The sequence below is a fragment of the Eupeodes corollae genome, chromosome 1, assembly GCF_945859685.1.
Source record: "Eupeodes corollae chromosome 1, idEupCoro1.1, whole genome shotgun sequence".
Taxonomy (NCBI): Eukaryota; Metazoa; Arthropoda; class Insecta; order Diptera; family Syrphidae; genus Eupeodes; species Eupeodes corollae.
The window spans coordinates 77,392,468-77,410,796 of record NC_079147.1 but is presented as its reverse complement, the minus strand read 5'-3'; the positions used below and the strand labels follow the sequence as shown (position 1 = coordinate 77,410,796).

At 35.7% G+C, this 18,329-nt stretch overlaps 1 protein-coding gene and 1 long non-coding RNA gene across 8 annotated transcripts in view; one reads left to right on the top strand and one right to left on the bottom strand.

The window, feature by feature from the left end:
• LOC129940018 (uncharacterized) overlaps positions 1–18,329 on the bottom strand; it is a 286,224-nt gene that overhangs the window by 54,072 nt on the left and 213,823 nt on the right. For 5 of the 6 annotated variants that reach the window (XM_056048238.1, XM_056048239.1, XM_056048242.1 and 2 more), the window contains exon 2: positions 5,477–5,914. The exons of the other annotated variant lie outside the window; for it this stretch is intronic. In XM_056048238.1, coding sequence (XP_055904213.1) covers positions 5,477–5,508 — 32 coding nt within the window. In that variant the 5' untranslated portion in view covers positions 5,509–5,914. The remainder of the gene's footprint in view (positions 1–5,476; positions 5,915–18,329) is intronic. 6 annotated transcript variants of the gene reach the window in all.
• On the top strand, positions 5,045–5,959 carry LOC129940022 (uncharacterized). Of its 2 annotated transcripts, XR_008780600.1 has the most exons (3): positions 5,046–5,173; positions 5,254–5,500; positions 5,836–5,959. It is a non-coding gene; the product is annotated as an uncharacterized LOC129940022 (long non-coding RNA). The 2 variants fall into 2 exon arrangements; XR_008780599.1 differs by lacking the exon at positions 5,836–5,959 and having other exon boundaries at positions 5,045–5,173; positions 5,254–5,784.

The window sequence follows — 18,329 nt, the reverse complement described above, 5'->3', positions numbered from 1 at the left end:
GGATGAATTATAATTGCAGTTGATGGATTTACTTCAATTTATTCTTGGTTGGTCATTTTGAGGAAGAGATTTCTAGAGTACTATTATTATTTGACATAGTATACTTTATAGGGATTTCCATGTGTCTTTTCCTCAATTTACTGAATTTTCGTCAATACTGATTTAGTCAGTTCTCAAAGTTGTCAAAACCAAACTTTATGTTTTTTTGTACACACAAATATCTGAGAATCAAGTTGATGAATCACTTAACAGCCTTTATATCATTTGTGTTTGTCATTTTTCAGATGTTTGTTTCATTTGACAGTTCAGTTGTAATACTATTTTAGTAAAGAGAACTATTCAGAGTAATAGACAGTCGGAGCTATAAATAAACGTCTTAAGACGTATTATATGAACTTCAAAAAAAAAAAAAACATATGAATGAGCAGATCTCTAATGGTTAAAAATTAGGCTGTTCCCCATCAATCATATTGTGAAAAATAAAAGCAAAATTAAATATGGACACTTTTAAAGAGTGTTTCAAAATATACGACTTTTAAGTATTTGCAAACTTTTATAAACAAAAACATTTAGCAGCAGCAAGTTTCAGTAAATAGGAAAGGAACCAAAACACGAGAAAAAGTTTTGGGGTTACTGTCATTGATGTCTGGTCAACATGAACTGTCAAATGTCAAAAAGTTAAGGATATTTTTGAAGTTGTTTAAATTGTGGATCAATCAAAATGTATTTGATAGAAGCAATACTTTTGTCAAATGTCATTTTAAAAGTATTTCAAAATACTTAACGGGTCCTTAAAATATAATGTAAAATTTCAATTATTTGCTATTTGTCTTCAATAAAGATTTGACAGCTCTTAGAAATAAAAAATGACATTTGACAGTTTAGTTTAGAAAACTGTCTGTCTTTGTCTTTTACCTGTTGGTCATGCAGAAAGCAATTAAAACATTATTATCAACAATAATACCTCCTTACACAAGGTAAAAGTCGATACAAAGTTGTGTTTTGTATTAAAACGAAAAAGTACTTATTCTACTTCCATAATATGTGCATTGTGCATAAATTGTTCAAATTATAGACATGTGGATTCAAGAGGACACGACAAAAGCGTCCACAGGTTTTACTATGGTGACTGCTACCACGAAAACCAGCAGCGCTTATTTGGATGTGGCTTTGTCATTGAAGCTCAACTTCGGCAAGAAGTCTTGAGCTATTGGTACATCAATGAGTGCCTCATGACCATACGCATCAAGGCTAAATTCGGCAACATTAGCCTGATATGCGCGCACGAACCCACAGAAGAGAAGGATGACAAAACCAAAGATATGTTCTTTGAGCTATAAGACAAAAGATATGAGCAGTGTCTTGGGCTATTTTAATACCATTTTAATACCAAGCTAGGAACAGAAGACATCTTTGGTGGAATAATCGGGAAAAATGCCTGCACGACAAAACTTCCGACAACGGATTCAAGCTTATAGATTTTGCTGCGGGGTGAAACGTCATGGTAGCCAGTACATGGCAAAACAGGTATGTGCTAGAAGAAGGTACAACGTCGAACGGCTACAATCGCAGAGATCCCCAAATCCTTCTCCTACCGAGTTACAAGTAATCTCTCTCGAAGTTCTCTGCCGCCAACACAATGTTTCGTAAACCAGTGGCAAAATTGCCAATATGCAATCAGAAATTCACAGGTACATAATGATGCGATGACGAACTGAATTCCGCTTTCAGGCAGGATGATCCATTCAGCATAGACGACGAAAGCCAAGAATCCCGTCTTCCCGAGTTAGACGAAGTAAAGATTGCCATATCTAAGCTGAAGTCTAATAAATCCGCTGCAGCGGATGGCTTGAATGCCGAGATCTTTAAAGCAGCTGGAAATAAGTAAGGAGCATGCACCAACTTATCTGTAACATATGGTCGGAAGAAAGCATGCCCGATGAATGGAACCTCAGTATTGTTTGCCCGATCCTGCAAAAAGTAGAACCATGGAGAAATTACGCTGCTCCATAAAGGTTGGAAACAACTTAACATCTTCAAAAGGCTGTCCAATTGCTAGCATATGCTGATGACATTGACATAATCGGAAGAACTCAGCTTGATCTCAATGAGGCTTTTGTGAGTATTGAGGCAGAAGCGGCAAAAATGGGCTTAACAGTTAATGAGGGCAAAACAAAGTGCATGCTGTCTTCAAGAAAGGACATACAACACCGACATCTTGGTCAAAACGTCACTATCGACAGACGTAACTTTGAGGTAGTCAAGGACTTCGTTTATCTAGGTTTCGCTGTAAACGCAGAAAACACCCACAGGACCGCGCAGTAGAGGAAGACCGCGGATCAGGTTGCGCGCACAAGTGGAAAGTGACCTCACCCAACTTGGAGCGCGAAACTGGAAACATCTTGCTAGGGACCGAGCTAGATAGAGAAGTTTGTTGGGTGGGGCCCTAGGTTACACATTACTGTAGCGCCACCTTAAGTAAGTAAGCATAAAATAAATAAATCATAGAATTATAAAGTTCAGCTTTTAGTTGAATGTTACTTTTCAGTAAACTTGCCAATAAAGTTGACTCAATTCGGCAACTAAAACTTAAAACTAAAACTTGCTTTACCTTTAAGTCCCTTAAGTCGCTTGAACCTGCTCAGTGTCAAGTAGATGTGAAGAGAGCTAAGTAAATGTTAAATTTTATGTTAAGGTTTTCTTCTCAAGGGACTTCAACAAAATTGAATCGGAAAAATACACAACTGTCAAATGTGACACTGACACTTCAAAACCTCAAATGAATGGTCAGGTTCAGCCAACATAAGGAACTTGATTTGCAGTCAACTTTGTTTTTCGAACGTACATTTTGAACAAGGCAACTAGTTAGTTGCATGACAAGTGTCATGAATTTCAAATTCCGTACTTTTCTTCTCAAACCTCATGCTAGAGGTCTTGGGTTCGATCCCTGGCTGTGCCATCTAAAGTTATTTTTCAAGGGTACTGCCTCTTGCGAGGAATTGACATATTTTCTAAGAGTAATTCTTGTCATGAAAAGTGCTTTCTCGAATTAGCCCTCCATTTTTGACAACATTACTCGCACACAGGAATGGTTGAGAGTCGTTAGTCACTAGGCCTTAGTTTTCAACGGATGGTTGCGCCACCTAAATTAATTTATTTTATTGTAATTTCAGTTGAATGAAAAAATATTATCAACTGTCATTTTGACAGAAGCTAACTTGACTTGATAGTTGGGAAGATTTTTCTTGACTTACTTTCCAGGAAAATTGTTTACCTTAATTGGAAGGCAATTTTTTGGCAGCTGGCCAATCAGATACTTGAAAGTTGCCTTACTTTAAGATGTTTATATCGCTTGACCCTGCCCACTGTCAAGTTGGTTTTTAATTGCGCTTAAGTAAATGTAAAATTTCAAATTTAGGTGTTTTCTGAATGAATCTCAACAAAACTTAATCGTAAAAATAAACAATTGTCAAATGTGACACTGACACTTATCATAGGCTAAATGATGTCTCGAAATAAATGTCAGATTTAAATTTACTGCAAGAACCTGTAGTGGAAGTAACCTCTAAATATAAGCAATTTGGCAGTTAGGGTTACTAAAAATGGAGCATTTCAGAACAATGAAATGTTTTAATTTTCAAAAAATATATTTTAAAATTTATAACAGCTACTTAATTAAAAGTTTGATTTTTCTTCTGAACGAACATAGACAAAATTGAAGCGGAAAAATAAAAACTGTCAAAAGTGACTCTAACACTTGCTTTGACCCAAATGATATCCCAAAATGAACCTCAGATTTCAATGTACTGAAATGCAGTTAAAGGAATCCCCAAGTATAAGCAACTTGACATTTAGAGTTGCTAAAATTAGAGCATTTGATAGAAAAATGAAAAAATATGTATGTGCAAAATTTTAAGTTTCAGTTTTCTTCTGAACGAAATTCAACAAAATTGAATCGGAAAAATAAACAACTTCCAAATGTGACACTGTCTCAAAATGAATGTCAGATTTAAACTAACTACACAAAAGTGCAGTGGAAGTATCCCCTAAATAAAAAGCTTGACTGTTAGGAGAATGCGATGAATTTTTTGAACATTCAAAATGTATGACATCTGTCAAATTGTATCACATTTTTTCGCAAATATCGTTATGAAAGTTAGTAAGCCGTGCAGTGGAAGCATCCCTCAAATAAAAAGCTTGACGGTTAAGAGAATGCGATGAATTTTTTGAACATTCAAAATTTATGACATCTGTCAAATTGCATCACATTTTTTCGCAAATATCGGTACGTTAATAAAAGTTAGTAAGCCGTGCAGTATAAGCATCCCCCAAATAAAAAGCTTAACGGTTAGGAGAATACAATGAATTTTTTGAACATTCAAAATGTATGACAGCTGTCAAATTGTATCACATTTTTACCCAAACATCGTTACGTTAATGAAAGTTAGTAAGCCGTGCAGTGGAAGCATCTCCCAATTAAAAAACTTCACGGTTAGGAGAATGCGATGAATTTTTTGAACATTCAAAATGTATGACAGCTGTCAAATTGTATCACATTTTTACGCAAATATCGTTACGCCAATAAAAGTTAGTAAGCCGTACAGAGGAAGCATACCCCAAATAAAAAGCTTGACGGTTAGGAGAATGCGATGAATTTTTTAAACATTCAAAATATATGACAGCTGTCAAATTTTATCACATTTTTACGCAAATATCGTTACGTTAATGAAGGTTAGTAAGCCGTGCAGAGGAAGCATCACCCAAATAAAAAGCTTGACGGTTAGGAGAACGCGATGAATTTTTGGACATTGAAAATGGATGACAGCTGTCAAATTGTATCACATTTTTACGCAAATATCGTTACGTTAATGAAGTTTAGTAAACAGTTAAAAGACAAGTAATGGTAAGTCTCAGTATGCATTAAGTAAAAATCTAGATGGATTTACTTTGACATTTCTTTACTTAAGTATTTTAATAAATTGATGATTATTTTGGCTTGATTTACTTATGTCAAGTTGAATGGCCCCGAATTTCGACAAGCGTGTATTAGTAGAATTTAGTCCCTAAATAAAATATCTAAGAGAAAGATGTCACGTCCATCACATCGTAACATTCACATTGGATTCAAAGATACACCACAGATTGAAATATCTTGCATTTTTGTGCTTATTACGTAAGTTTTTCAAAGTTTTTCAATTCAGTTCACTTTCAAAGACTTGTATCACATTGTGTTTTAATTTTAAATATTTATAGGATAACTAAAAATGTGTTTAAATAATTAAACTCAATTGTCCATATCCGGAAAATGTATAGTCAATTGCGTATGTTTCTAGTTCCAGAGGACTACATAAATTTTGCAAGGATTTAAATATCCATCGGATTGAATATAAAGGGTTTAAAAATGCATATCATTTGTTACGTTTAGTCCTTTTTTTATCGACAGGACAAAAAAAAAAAAACAAAATATAAAACTTACCAATCCCACAGCTGATACAAACAGGTAAACATGATGCCGGTGAATTTTTGTATAAATCACTTCAGTCAAAAAATGTATCATACAAAAAATTTTAAATAAAAATACAAAGAACTTAAAAACCAAATAAATAAAAACACAACCGAATTTATTTGTTTTTTCTTTTTTTAAAAAACTTTTTGTTTTTGTTCTTATTTTGTCTTCTTCAGTTCAGTTAACCGAAAATATTTTATTTCGATTTCCAAATATTTCTCTATCCACTTCACAATTTTATTTTTTCGTTTCATAATTTTATTTTTATTTATATTAATTTTATTTTGTTTTATTATTATTCTTGTATACGAGTATCTTTATGTTTGTAGGTATAAATGTTGGCTCGTTGAACACGTAATGAAAAATTCTGAAAACCTGCGGCACGAGATCACCGACTACGCGACGATGCTATAAGAGTTTATAAAACATATCGATAAATATTTAATAATAAAAAGACAAAAAAAAATGAAACATTTATGAATTTTTCAATAACATAAAATAACCGCATTGCACTGATGCACCACACCGCCGCGCCGGCCGCCGCCGTTTCGAAGTCAGACCAGCATGGATTTGGGGCTATGGCTATTATTGCAAAGCTCTTTTTTGTGTCTTTGTTATTTTTTCATTTTGCAAAAATTTTACAATATTTTGTTTATAGGTCAACGATGTATAATTATGCTACATTTCGTGATGTTTGCGAAGCCGATGCATGCCGGCTGCTGCTTCCCCGACTGCTCTGCTGGTGATGGGGCTTATTTTGAAGCGAACTTTTTTTAGGCACGTTTCATGCGAGCAAAAGATTACTTCACCCAATTTAATCAGTTTGTACGTTTTTTTGCTTTGCGTTTGGTCAAAATGGCCAAAGTATCTATGAATGTCTCGCAGGCACAAAACACACTGCTAGGGGCTAGATTGAAGATTAAATTCGAATGCATTAGACGAACATCACCGAAGCTCTGCTGTGGATGTGGATGCTGCTTGCGATGCTGTTGCTGCAACAGCTGATGGATGAACTGCAAAGGCAAACTATTTTGTCCTCAATCCAACTTAGCCGCACTCTTCAGTGTTCAGTGCCCGCAAAGTGATCACATACTCTGTCCACACGCCATGCCACACAGAGCACCATGCACAAAATGAAAATGATTAGCCAAAGGAATTTCTCGCTCGGTCCATCTGTTTCTGTGCTGGTTACATATTTTTTTTTTCGCAAGTTCGTTAAGGACGTATCTTCTTTTTTTTCAGTCTTTTGTGATGTTGTGCTACTTGAGATATTTTTTGGGGAATTCTTTTAGTTGAAGTTGATGATGACGTGAAAGAGAGATGCGAAAAGGAATGTTTCTGAAAGCTAAATTTGTATCCCTAATGTTATTATTTTTAAACAAGGAATTACTGGACTAATTGTGTCAAGAAAAAAGAAAACATAAATGAGATTGAGTTTGGTCAAAATGGTTTTGAATACAGTCAGTTCTGCAAGAAAATGCAATTTTTACAAAAGAGTTTCAATGTAGCATAGGAAATGTCAGATTGTGTTGAACCTATTCTACCGAGACGTCATACAAAGTCTTAGCCCCTGTGCACACTTGTGTCATTTTAAATTACGGTTTCTTTTTAGAAATGTGAACTTCAGATTGATTTATGCGATAAAAACATAAAAAATGGGAAAAAGTGTTACAATAACGAAAGTGTGTACCGGGGCTAACGTTTTTTCCTTTGATATACAAATTAAGGTGTATAATATACTCTTAGGGCAGTTATAAAAAAAGAGGCTGGGATACGACTTACACTGATAACTTCACATCCCGTCTGTCGATTTGTCTTGCTTAAAAGTTTGTAGGTTTTCGTGTTGGGTTAAAAATTGTCAATTGAATAATTCTGACAAATTTTAAAATTACCAACAATGTTTTTCATATTTTTTAGTTTGAAAATATAGTTTTGTTAAATATATTTTTAGTCGAAACAAATTTTTACCAATTTTAGTAGCATGTCTTCAATTTTTACAAATTGGATGAATGCAATGAATTTGGGAGATTTCAAGGACCGAACTTAACTTTTTACCAAAGTTGCGTACTATTTTTTGTAGATTTTATTTTTTTTTTATCAAAAAACAGACTTTTGGATTTTAATAAAAAAAAAAAAACTACTGAATTTCGAAAACAATAATTTCTGTGACATATTGGAAGACAATATTTTTAATTTTTGGAAAGCTATTCGAGTCGAAAGTAAATTTTTACTAAGTTTTAGGTAGGTAGGTAGAAATGGCGATCTCAAGGCAACCTAGCCTGAGATCCAATTAGCACTGTAGTGCGCCGTTTTGATACCAAAAACTCATTTGACCTGTGATAGAAAGGAAAAGATTTATAGAGAAGCTTTATAGCGATTATGTTGGAGCCATTTTGTCGCATTGAGAAAAAAGATTAGGTCTCTAATCTTTGTCTCAGATAGCTCATCAAGTTCTTGAAAGAAGTGTTTGCCAAAGTAGGACATTTGCAGAGGAAATGGATTATCGCTTCACTTTCTCTTTGGCCACTACAACTACGGCAAAATGTGTTGTAGGAGATACCCAATTTCTCCGCATGAACTCCTATAGGCCAATGTCCGGTACAAACGGCAACAATCCTGGCTATGTCTTGCCTTGGCCTGGATAGAAGATTATTTTTACGGGTTTTATTATAGGTGGTCCATATCTTTCTAGATATAATGGAGTTGGGTAAATTGCTCCACCTTCGGTTTGATTCAGTTCGGTAGATAGAAAAGATTTTACCCTTCATAGCGCCAAGAGGAATTTTAACCATTTCCGCAAGTGAGATATGAAGGGTCAATCCTTGCCTGGCTAGCTCGTCAGCCCATTCATTTCCCACGATACCACTATGGCCCGGAACCCAGATCAGGGTGACACCGAGGTTAATATTCAGCCTCGCAAGCTCATCGCGACATTGCTGGACCTATTTAGATGAGGATATGGCCGAGCTAATGGCTTTGACAGCTGCCTGACTGTCTGTAAAGATAGCCGCATTTCGGTTTTGGTTTGGGTTTTGTTTAAGTATCTTACATGCATTCCTTATTGCCAGGAGTTCAGCCTGAAAAACGCCAGCAAAGTCAGGAAGCCTAAAGGATTTAGCTACATTTAGGGACTCACAAAAGATCCCAGAACCAACTCCGTACTCCATCTTTGAGCCGTTAGTAAAAATGGTTGTGTCGAAACCTATCGACACGATGTCATCCTCCCAATCTTCTCTGGATGGGGAAATAACCTTACAACACTTACTAAGGCTCAAAGAAGGAGTGCAGTAGTCAGTGTCTACCGAGATAATATCTGAGGGAATTAATTTCGTTGTGTTGCTGTGACCATAAGGTTTTTGGCAACAAGCTGTTCGATTCCTTCAGCCTAATAGCGCTGCAGGAAACTATGTATTTAATAAAAAGGTCGATTGGTAGAAGATCCAAAAGGCGTCCGTTAAGCAAGTACGCATGGCCCTTGAAACTTCTTTAGCTTATCAATATTATAGTCTTTGCTAAGAGTAGGCCACCATAAAATCGACCCATATATTTTTAGATTGGACGTACTACAGCTGTGTACGTCCATAAAATCATCTTCGACTGAAGTCCCCACTTTTTGCCGAAAGTTTTGCTGCAGGCGTAGAAGGCAAAACAGACCTTCATAACCCGTACTTCAATATTTAGTATATAACTCCCAAATATTTTACACTGGAAGACAATGGTAGGATTTGACCGTTGAGTCCAGGTAGCGTGAAGGGTGGTACTTTAGTTTTGGTGGTAAAGAGCAACAGTTCAGTTTTACTTTGGTTAACTCCTAGTCCACAACTCGTGGCTGAGCTAATAACTTTCTTCAAAGTTGGATCCGTGGCCTCACAAATCACAGAGGTGTACTTTCCTGACACCATTAGCACCAAATCATCCGCATAGGCTACCGCCTTAACTTCACATCTCTCTAATTTAACGAGAATTGTATCCATGACCAGAAGCCATAGAAGAGGGGAAAGGACACCACAATGGGGTGTTCCCCTACTCACGTGTTTTGTTGCGATTGTATTGCCTAGAGTGGCTCGAATCTTCCTACCACAGAGCATGGTAATAATCAATTCTCGAATGAAGTCTTCTACACCGAACTTAACGAGCGATTCTTCTATGGATTCGGTAAGGACATTGTTTAAAGCACCTTCTATGTCTAGGAAGGTGGCAAGAGTAAATTTTTTATAATGGATTGTTTGTTCTACAGTACGCACTACCTCATGGAGGGCAGTCTCCGTAGATTTGCCCTTAAGATAAGCATGCTGAGAGCTTTCGAGAGGTCGTCCAACTAGGATTTCTTTAATATGGTAATCAAGAATGCGCTCCAAGGTTTTAAGCACAAAACGCATGTTAAGCTTCGCGGATTCGTGACCTCGCCTACATACTTTCAAGATAAAAACTACTTTGACCTGTCTCCACGACATGGGCACATGTTTGAGAAGGAGGCATCCTTTGAAAATTTGTTCCAGCCATGGAGCTGCCACATCATGCAACTTTTGAAGCATAACTGGCAGTATGCCATCCATGCCTATGGATATATATGGAGAAAAAGTGCTGATGGTCCACAAAATATTTTCTCTAGCTATAACTGAATTGACTTGCTTCCCATGAGCTACGTTTAGCTCTGTGGTTTCAAGTGGTTCGGGGTTATCACTCTCGCATCCCGGAAAGTGCGTCTTCATCAGTAGCTCAAGAGATTCGGCTGGAGAGGCTGTCCAGGTTTTTAGAAATGAAGGATTACAATGTTCCTTCGATAAAACTTTGCAGAGCCTTGCGTAGTCCTTCATGTCCTCGATTGATTGACAGTTTTAGTAATGTTTTTTTTTAGGTTAGGAAAAAATTGTCAATTAGATTTTTCTCAAAATTTTACCCAATGTTGAAAACAATATTTTTCTATAAGTGAAAATTAGTTGAAAGCCATAATCTCAAAGTTTTGAAAAGACGTTAGAGTCGAAAATCAATTTTTACCAACTTTGCGAAATGGTTTTCTTAGGTTTTAGTTTTTATAAAAAAAAACTGTCAATTCGATTTTACCAGATGTGAAAAACTTTATTTTTTGTAGCACAAGATTATCTTAGAAATAAAATCATTTTGTATTCGTGCAATTTTCGAGGTGATAATTTTTGTTATATGTACAGTTTAAAATATATTCAAGGTTGGAAACGAAATAAAGACTAAAATAATATTATTTCTTGTATTTTCAATTTCTTCATTAATTTCTTTAATTTTTAGTTGCTTCATACATGTGGACTATAGAATAAAGCTTATTACATTACATCTCGAATATCTTACAAAATAGTGACACTTTTATCAGAAACGTCACTGCCAACTTCTGTCAGTTGACGTTCAAAAATGGCAGATGTCGCATTTAGGCATTATGAAAATTTCCTTGTTATCATAAATCTTGGAAAGTATTTTGCTATTGGCAACTTTTTGACAGCTAATGTCAAAGCTCTGACTTATCTTAAAGAAGTGTAAGATCTGACAATCATTAGTACATAGCTCAAGTTTTTTAAATCTTATGATGATAGGTAGTTCGAAAAAAAGTAGGATTCACAATTCGTCTTAAAGCTTGTCCTAGATTATAAAGCCCAAACGATGGAGGTAGTTTCTTTTTTTAAAGCACTGTTATTAAGAGTTTAATTTTAAATACAACAAAAAGGGTAAATTAAGTTTCGTATACAATTTTAAAAATAAAGGTAAAAGCGGATTTTTTTTAACAAAGGTGAAAATCTTTTGATAAACTATTTTTTCATAAAATAAATGCTCTCATTTGACGTTTTATGCCAAGAGCTTTTTTTAACAACTAATTTTTGCATTGGATACAATCTCCTGATGAAGACTGTAGCACCGAGTAAAAATATGTCGCATTGAAAAACCAACATTCTTTTTATTGAAATTCTTTCTAAAAATAAATGAAAACTTAACATCGTATTTTTATGGAAATGTACACAGACCCAGGCATGTTGTTAATTCATTTAAAAATAAATAAAAACAAAAAAATACATCTGTTTTGATTTACAGTGTCAAGGCCGAGGCTTCTATAAAAACTGAAAAACTGAACTGAACTATATTTAGTAAATCATGTTATTTTTATTTTTAATGAAGTTGTGTACAAAATTAATTAAAACTAATTTCATCCCAATTTAAATAAATGAAACATTCCAAGCCAAAGCAATAATTTATAGAAATGTGTTTCATGTTTTCAGCATGCCTTTATTAAAAAGGTGGATGAAAATAGAAATACAATATTTAAATACATAATTTATTTAAAACTTTCATTTATGCTATTAAAATTTACGAAACAAGATTAAAGCTATTCTAATTAAATTATTGATTCTGTTAAATCTCTCTCCTTAAAAACGATTCATCTGAACACGTCTAAAAAGTGACAGTTAGTTACGTGTAAACGTAGCAAACAAACCTTAAAGCAGTATTCACATGAGCGCGACCAACGAACGACAAATGAATTGCAAAATATGAGTTTTGTATATTTTTTGGAAGACATATTTCCACACAAAATCCTAACAAAATGATAGCAATATAGGTTCTATTTGATTTAAAATGCATATTTTTACTTATCAATACCATATATTAATAAATTTAAGAAAACAAATTTATTCGTCGCGAAAAATATAATTGTAGCTGATACGAACTGTCAAACTTTATTCGCGTTCCACATTATCCCCACTCGCTCGTACTTATCCTAAAAAAATCATTCTTGTTTTGGTTTTGGTATTGAATTAAATATAGTCAAATGCTTCCTTTGACATCCTAAAATATTTAAAGAACTTCTCTGGCATTTTCTCGATCCTTTTTTTTCAAAGCAAAACACAATAATTATAAACACAAAAAAAAAATTGGTCAAAGTCAAACTTCATAACTAACGAATTAAAAACTCTCATGTGAAAGAAATGTCAAAATCGACGAAGATTCGTTCAATCGTTGGTCGTACTCATGTGAACTGTCAGATGTCATATGAATTTAGCATATAAATGGCAAAGCAGCCATTTTATGATCAAAACTAAAGTAAAATTTAGATGCAAATATTCGCAAAATTATAATTGTAGAGGGCATTCTTTCTTAGTTGAATGACAATTTTCGGTAATTTTTGTATATATAGTTTGACAGTTGAAAGTTGTGTTGACTATTTTATTGCGTAAGGTTCAATAATTCATCATGAGTCAGTTAACGTCAGAAAACACTTTAAAATGGAAATATACTTTAAAGGAAATGAATCCGTTCACGAAGTTTAATAATTCATCATGTATGACTTAACGTCAGAAAACACTTGAAAATGGAAATATACCTTGAAGGAAATGAATTCGTCGAATAGTTTACTGTTAATGATTGTGCTCTTTTTAGTTTAGTGGCCGCATTAATAAGCAAAATCGACACATTATGGAGCGAAACTAATCCTCAAGCCATTAACATAACATTACATCTATTAAAATTGTGGAACTTTCGTGATTGAATATTGTTTTTAAAAAGATTATTTTTCTTAGACTAATGAAAAAAAGGAAAGAAGAATCTCTCTCATTCTAGACGGAATCTTCCCTATGATGCTTCAGAAGAGCATAAACCTTATCATCCCGCACCTAGCTAGCATTTTCAATAATAGCCTTAAATGGGGGTATGTTCCCTTATCGTGGCGTGAGGTAAACGTAGTTTTCATCGCTAAGGCTGGTAAACCTAGCCATACGGAGGCCAAACACTATATACCCATTATCCTAACATCGTTTATTTTGAAAACTTTTGAAAGACTAATAATTGATATACACATCCGAAACACCCTGAAACCGGACTGTATACCGGAATTTTAACATGCCTACATTAAAGGAAAAAGCGTCATAGAAAAATCACTGAATGACACGGAAAACACCCTTGCAACGTTCTTGGATATTGAGGGAGCCTTCAATAACGTAAAGAACGAAACAGTGAAGCAAGCCTTGGACGACAACAAAGTCGAAAAGGCAATAACACAGTGGATAGTGTGTATGCTCAGAAAGAAAGGGTGAGAGTAACCACATCTAGGGGCACTCCTCAGGGTGGAGTTCTCTCACCGCTACTTTGGGTTCTTGTCATGAACGGCATGCTCTCTAAATTTAAATCAAGTGGAGTATGGATAATAGCCTACGCTGATGATCTTGCATTACCCTACCCACTATCACTGAACAAACCGAATACGCCCTCTCGTCAGTATTCAAATGGACAAGGAAAAAGCTTAAACAGAACTAGTGCTTTTTACTAAGAGGCGCAAAATACCTTCATTTGAAGGCCGCCCTCTTAAAATCTCTGATCACGCAAAGTATCTCGGTGTGATCTTAGATAAAAAACTTAACTGGGGCCTGAACACCAAAGAGAGATTCAAAAAGGCATCGATTGCCTTTTACGCCTGCAATAGAATTTTCGGGAAAACCTGGGGACCAAACCCTAAAATTATCAGATGGATGTATTAGGCAATAATTAGACGTATGGTAATTTGGTATGGTGGAAAGCTTTAGAAAAGAGCACGAACCTGAAAACTTTGACAAACATTCAAAGACTTGCGTGCACTGCCATTACGGGAGCACTGAGATCCACTCCAACTGCGGGACTGGAAGTTATGCTCAATCTAATTCCCCTAGACCTCCTTCTTGAAGAACATGCGGCCAAAAGTGCCCTGAGACTTAGTCAAACTAAAGTCTGGATAAACAGTTCCATAGGACATGTCCAGATCCTTCATAAAGTTTTGGATCATAGTACTACAACAGACTATAAAATACCCAAACTTGATTTTCATAAACCATTCCAGGCTGTCATCCCAAGCAGAGAGGAATCGATAGATAATATACCATACTCCAGTGAGTCGTCAATAGCTTTCTATACCGATGGCTCTGAAATGGACAATAGTGTAGGGAAAGGCTTCTATTCTGAAACTCTCAAGTTAACTGCATCGCTTAGTCTTCCAAACAACAGTATCGTCTTCCAAGCGAAGCTTCTGGCAGTGACAACAGCTGCTAAAAAGGTATCAATGATGGCGATACCACGAGCTGATTATCACCTTTTACATTGTTAGCCAAGCGGCAATAAAAGCGATTACTGCAACTGAGATAAAATCAAAGCTTGTTTCATGCTGCCGCGAAGAGCTAAAGGTTCTTGGCGCACAGCACAACATTAGACTCTGCTGGGTCTCAGGTCACAGCGATATTCTAGGCAACGAGAAAACCGATGAATTAGCAAGAGCAGGGTCAAAGCTTGACGTAAGCCAAGCTTAGCTAGTTAGCACCCCTAGCTGTCATTTAAAACAGGAAATCTCAAAAAGAATAACTATCAAGGCCGATAAAAGGTGGAACCTTCTTGACACCTGCACAAGGGATCATTTCGATCTCTTGTGAGCATAATTACCGGACAAAATCTGTTAGGTTATCGTATGAAAAAGATAAGAATCAGTTCAAATGATTTATGCAGGGGAAGCGGTGACGAGTGCATGAAGACACTCCGCAATTTCTGTGTCACTGTCCCGCACTCTCCCATCAAAGGAAGAAACTGCTTGGCAAATATTTCTTCGGGGATTTAGAAGAACTCTCAAGTACGCCACGTTCGAACATTCTGAACTTCGTCAAAGCCTCTAAATGGCTTGACTAAATGAACACATAGGTTTTTCTTATTAGGTTGAGTAGCAGTACTTACGGGTATCACAATGGATCTGTCTTGATCTAAGTGTGACGGTAAAGACATCCTCCTCCTAACCTAACCTAATCTAAAGGTCGTCGAAAATTGTCTTAGCATTTGAACGTGTTCACTGTAGTTAGCGGCTTTTAATTCGTCAATAACAGAGAATAGGGGCATTTTACAGCTGCGCTTTGTTTATAAATCAGACTGAGAAGCAGCTTACAGCCTTGAGCCTATTGATAGATATAATAGTGGTGTTTTTGTTTCTTTTCTCTACTTGTTTTCAAAATCTTTCATCTCAATTAAATTCGATTTGGGTTCTCATCGAAATTCCATATTTAATTATTTATAATAATTTCTCCACAAGACCATCTTATGGAGCCTTAATTTGTATGTTTATTCTCTAATCTCAAATAAGAGGTTGTCAGTTCTGACAGATAATTTCACAAGGATTTCAATACCTACAGGTAGTAGAAACCTACCAACATAAAATTATGCATAAAGCTTAATAATAATTGGCTTACGTTAAGTCTGAAAATTAATTATAAATGTACCTACGTGTTTTCTCATGTTCTCAAGAGAAGTTCAATCCAGGCCTTTATATATATCTTAAAGATATATTATTGAATCAAAAACTGGATATACCAAATTTATGTGAAACACATTAATCTTCAAAAGGACCTCAATTTATATATACATGTATAATAATAACACTTGTGCCTGCCAATAGAGAAGGGAAACATCATTGCCCTCCCAAAAGGTTATAAGGAAACTTCACCGGATATGGACACACACAAAACACTCCGGGGTTCTATTTAAATGTAGTCGATATCTTTATGTACATACATATAGAAACATACGTACATATGATGTTATTAAAATAACACACATCCTTCCGGTGATGGTGGCCCACCGCTATCGCTACTGCCTTACACCCCACAATCAAAACCCTTGCAACAGTACATGCATAAATAAGTATATCCTTAAGGATACTTGTACACCTTTATACCTTGAGTTTCAGTCAGCCAGCAGCCATGACAAGGAATGCATTCTGTTTTGCTTCTGAAGCTGATGCTTCACTACAGGGTTGTCCAAAAGTTTCTTCGTAATATGAAAAAAAATCAAATTCTTCGGTTTTTTTGGAAAGTAGATGAGTAAAAAACAAGCTTCGAAAATTTACTAAAATAATACAACAACGCTTTAGAGAGGAGAGGACCAAACAAATTGAATTTTATTTAACAATAATAACCATTCGATTTTTTAATCAAAAAGCTTATCGAATATATTTTAAAGTTCTGAAGTCACTATTAGCTAATAGTGGCACAGTTACGTCAACAAAGAGCTCTATTAAAACTTCCTCAAGCTGGAAGACTTTCGAACTAAAACTAATGTGCAACAAATTCTAGCAAGTATTCTGTAGAGTCCAGAAATATTGACACAAATTAGCTGAAGTCATTTCGAAAAGTTCTAAGAACCGAAATGAAGCTGTTTCCATATAAAATCGAGTATGTGTAAAAATAAAAGTTCCCAATATTGTCAGATTGTTCGCAAAACATGTTAACAAATTTTTATAAACTATTGAAACAACCAATTTTATTTGAAAGAATTCGAAAATTTACAAAAACGCAAAGAAATAATGGCTGAATCACAAACACGCCTCAGCTTCGGCTTCGTCTGCGTTACGGTAGGCCTGCTTCGAGGTTGCTTCGAATGACATTTCTATTATTTCATCATCAGCTGATGAGCTATCAGACAAAGCAAATGTTCAGAAAATTGAACTAGAGCTTCCGTTTGGAGTCACATTACTTTATATTACGTTCTTTTCCTACGTTTGTCAAACGAAACGTGAGGTTCAAGCTCCATTTTGATAGCATGCATTGAATTTCTATGGCTGAACTCGTAAACGTCAGGTGAAGCCGAAGCGGGTTTGTGATTCAGCCATAAATAGACACCATTTGACAAAATACCGAAAAAGAAGTTTTACAAAAAGAGGTTAAAAAAGATGGGACGCATGAATAGAATTAACGAAGATAGTCATCTGTCGAATAAGTTGTTTTCCAATTTTTACGATTTTCTAAAGTTTTTCTACCGTGAAAACAGAACAGAAGAAATCTCTGGAAATTGTCAGCCGATTTTCTACGAAAAAATTGTTAACTTTTCTTGGCACCCCGTGGCGGCCATTTAGTTTTGGTGACATCTGTCAAATCTTTTGTTTATTATTCAGTTGCTTATGTCAAATAATCATGGCAAGGTACACGATTGAACAGCACGTTCAAATGATAAAACTTTATTATCAATATGAGTGTTCGTAAACGCAAACGTTACGCGCATTGCACCCATTTTACGGAAGACTTGGCAGCTCTTCACAGTCAAGTCAAGTCTTCAACGTTTGGAGGCAGAATTTTAGACGATCGGTTGAGTAAACAATCAGCCAACAGCCTACGTCCAAAGAACCCAAGATCGAGAACCCGAGTGAGTCTATTCCTCGCCGTGAAGAAGAACTCGCCCTTTCGAAGACTTTAACTTGGCGAATTTTGTATCGCGACTTGAACCTAAGCCCTTACAAGATCCAATTGACCCAGAAGTTCAAATTTCATGACGATAGACAACGCCGTGTTTTCTCTGACTGAGCTTCGAATCGTTTGGAAGAAGACCACGACTTGAGCCTTAGCCCGTACAAGATCCAACTGACCCAGAAGTTCAAATTTTATGACGATAGACAACGCCGTGTGTTCTCTGACTGGGCTTCGATTCGTTTGCAAGAGGACCTCAATTTTGGCCGACAAAAATTCTTAAGTGAAGATGCGCATTTTTGGATGAATGTCTGTGTTAACAAGCAAAATTGACGTATAGTATGTTGGACGACTCCAACCCACGTAAGGCTCTAGATGTGATAAAGCATCCTCCAAAACTTATCGTTTGGTGTGGATTTTGGTCCGTACTTTTTTGAAAACGACTTTTTTGAGTTGGTCACCGTCAACAGCAAACGCTGCATAACGGTGATAACTAATTTCTCATGGTCCAAATTGAACGATATGGACCTATCAAGCAAGACAGTGCTACGTGCCACACAGCACAGCAAACGTCACGATTGAACGATTTAAAGGTAAGGTTATCTTTCGGAGGGGTGATGGGAATT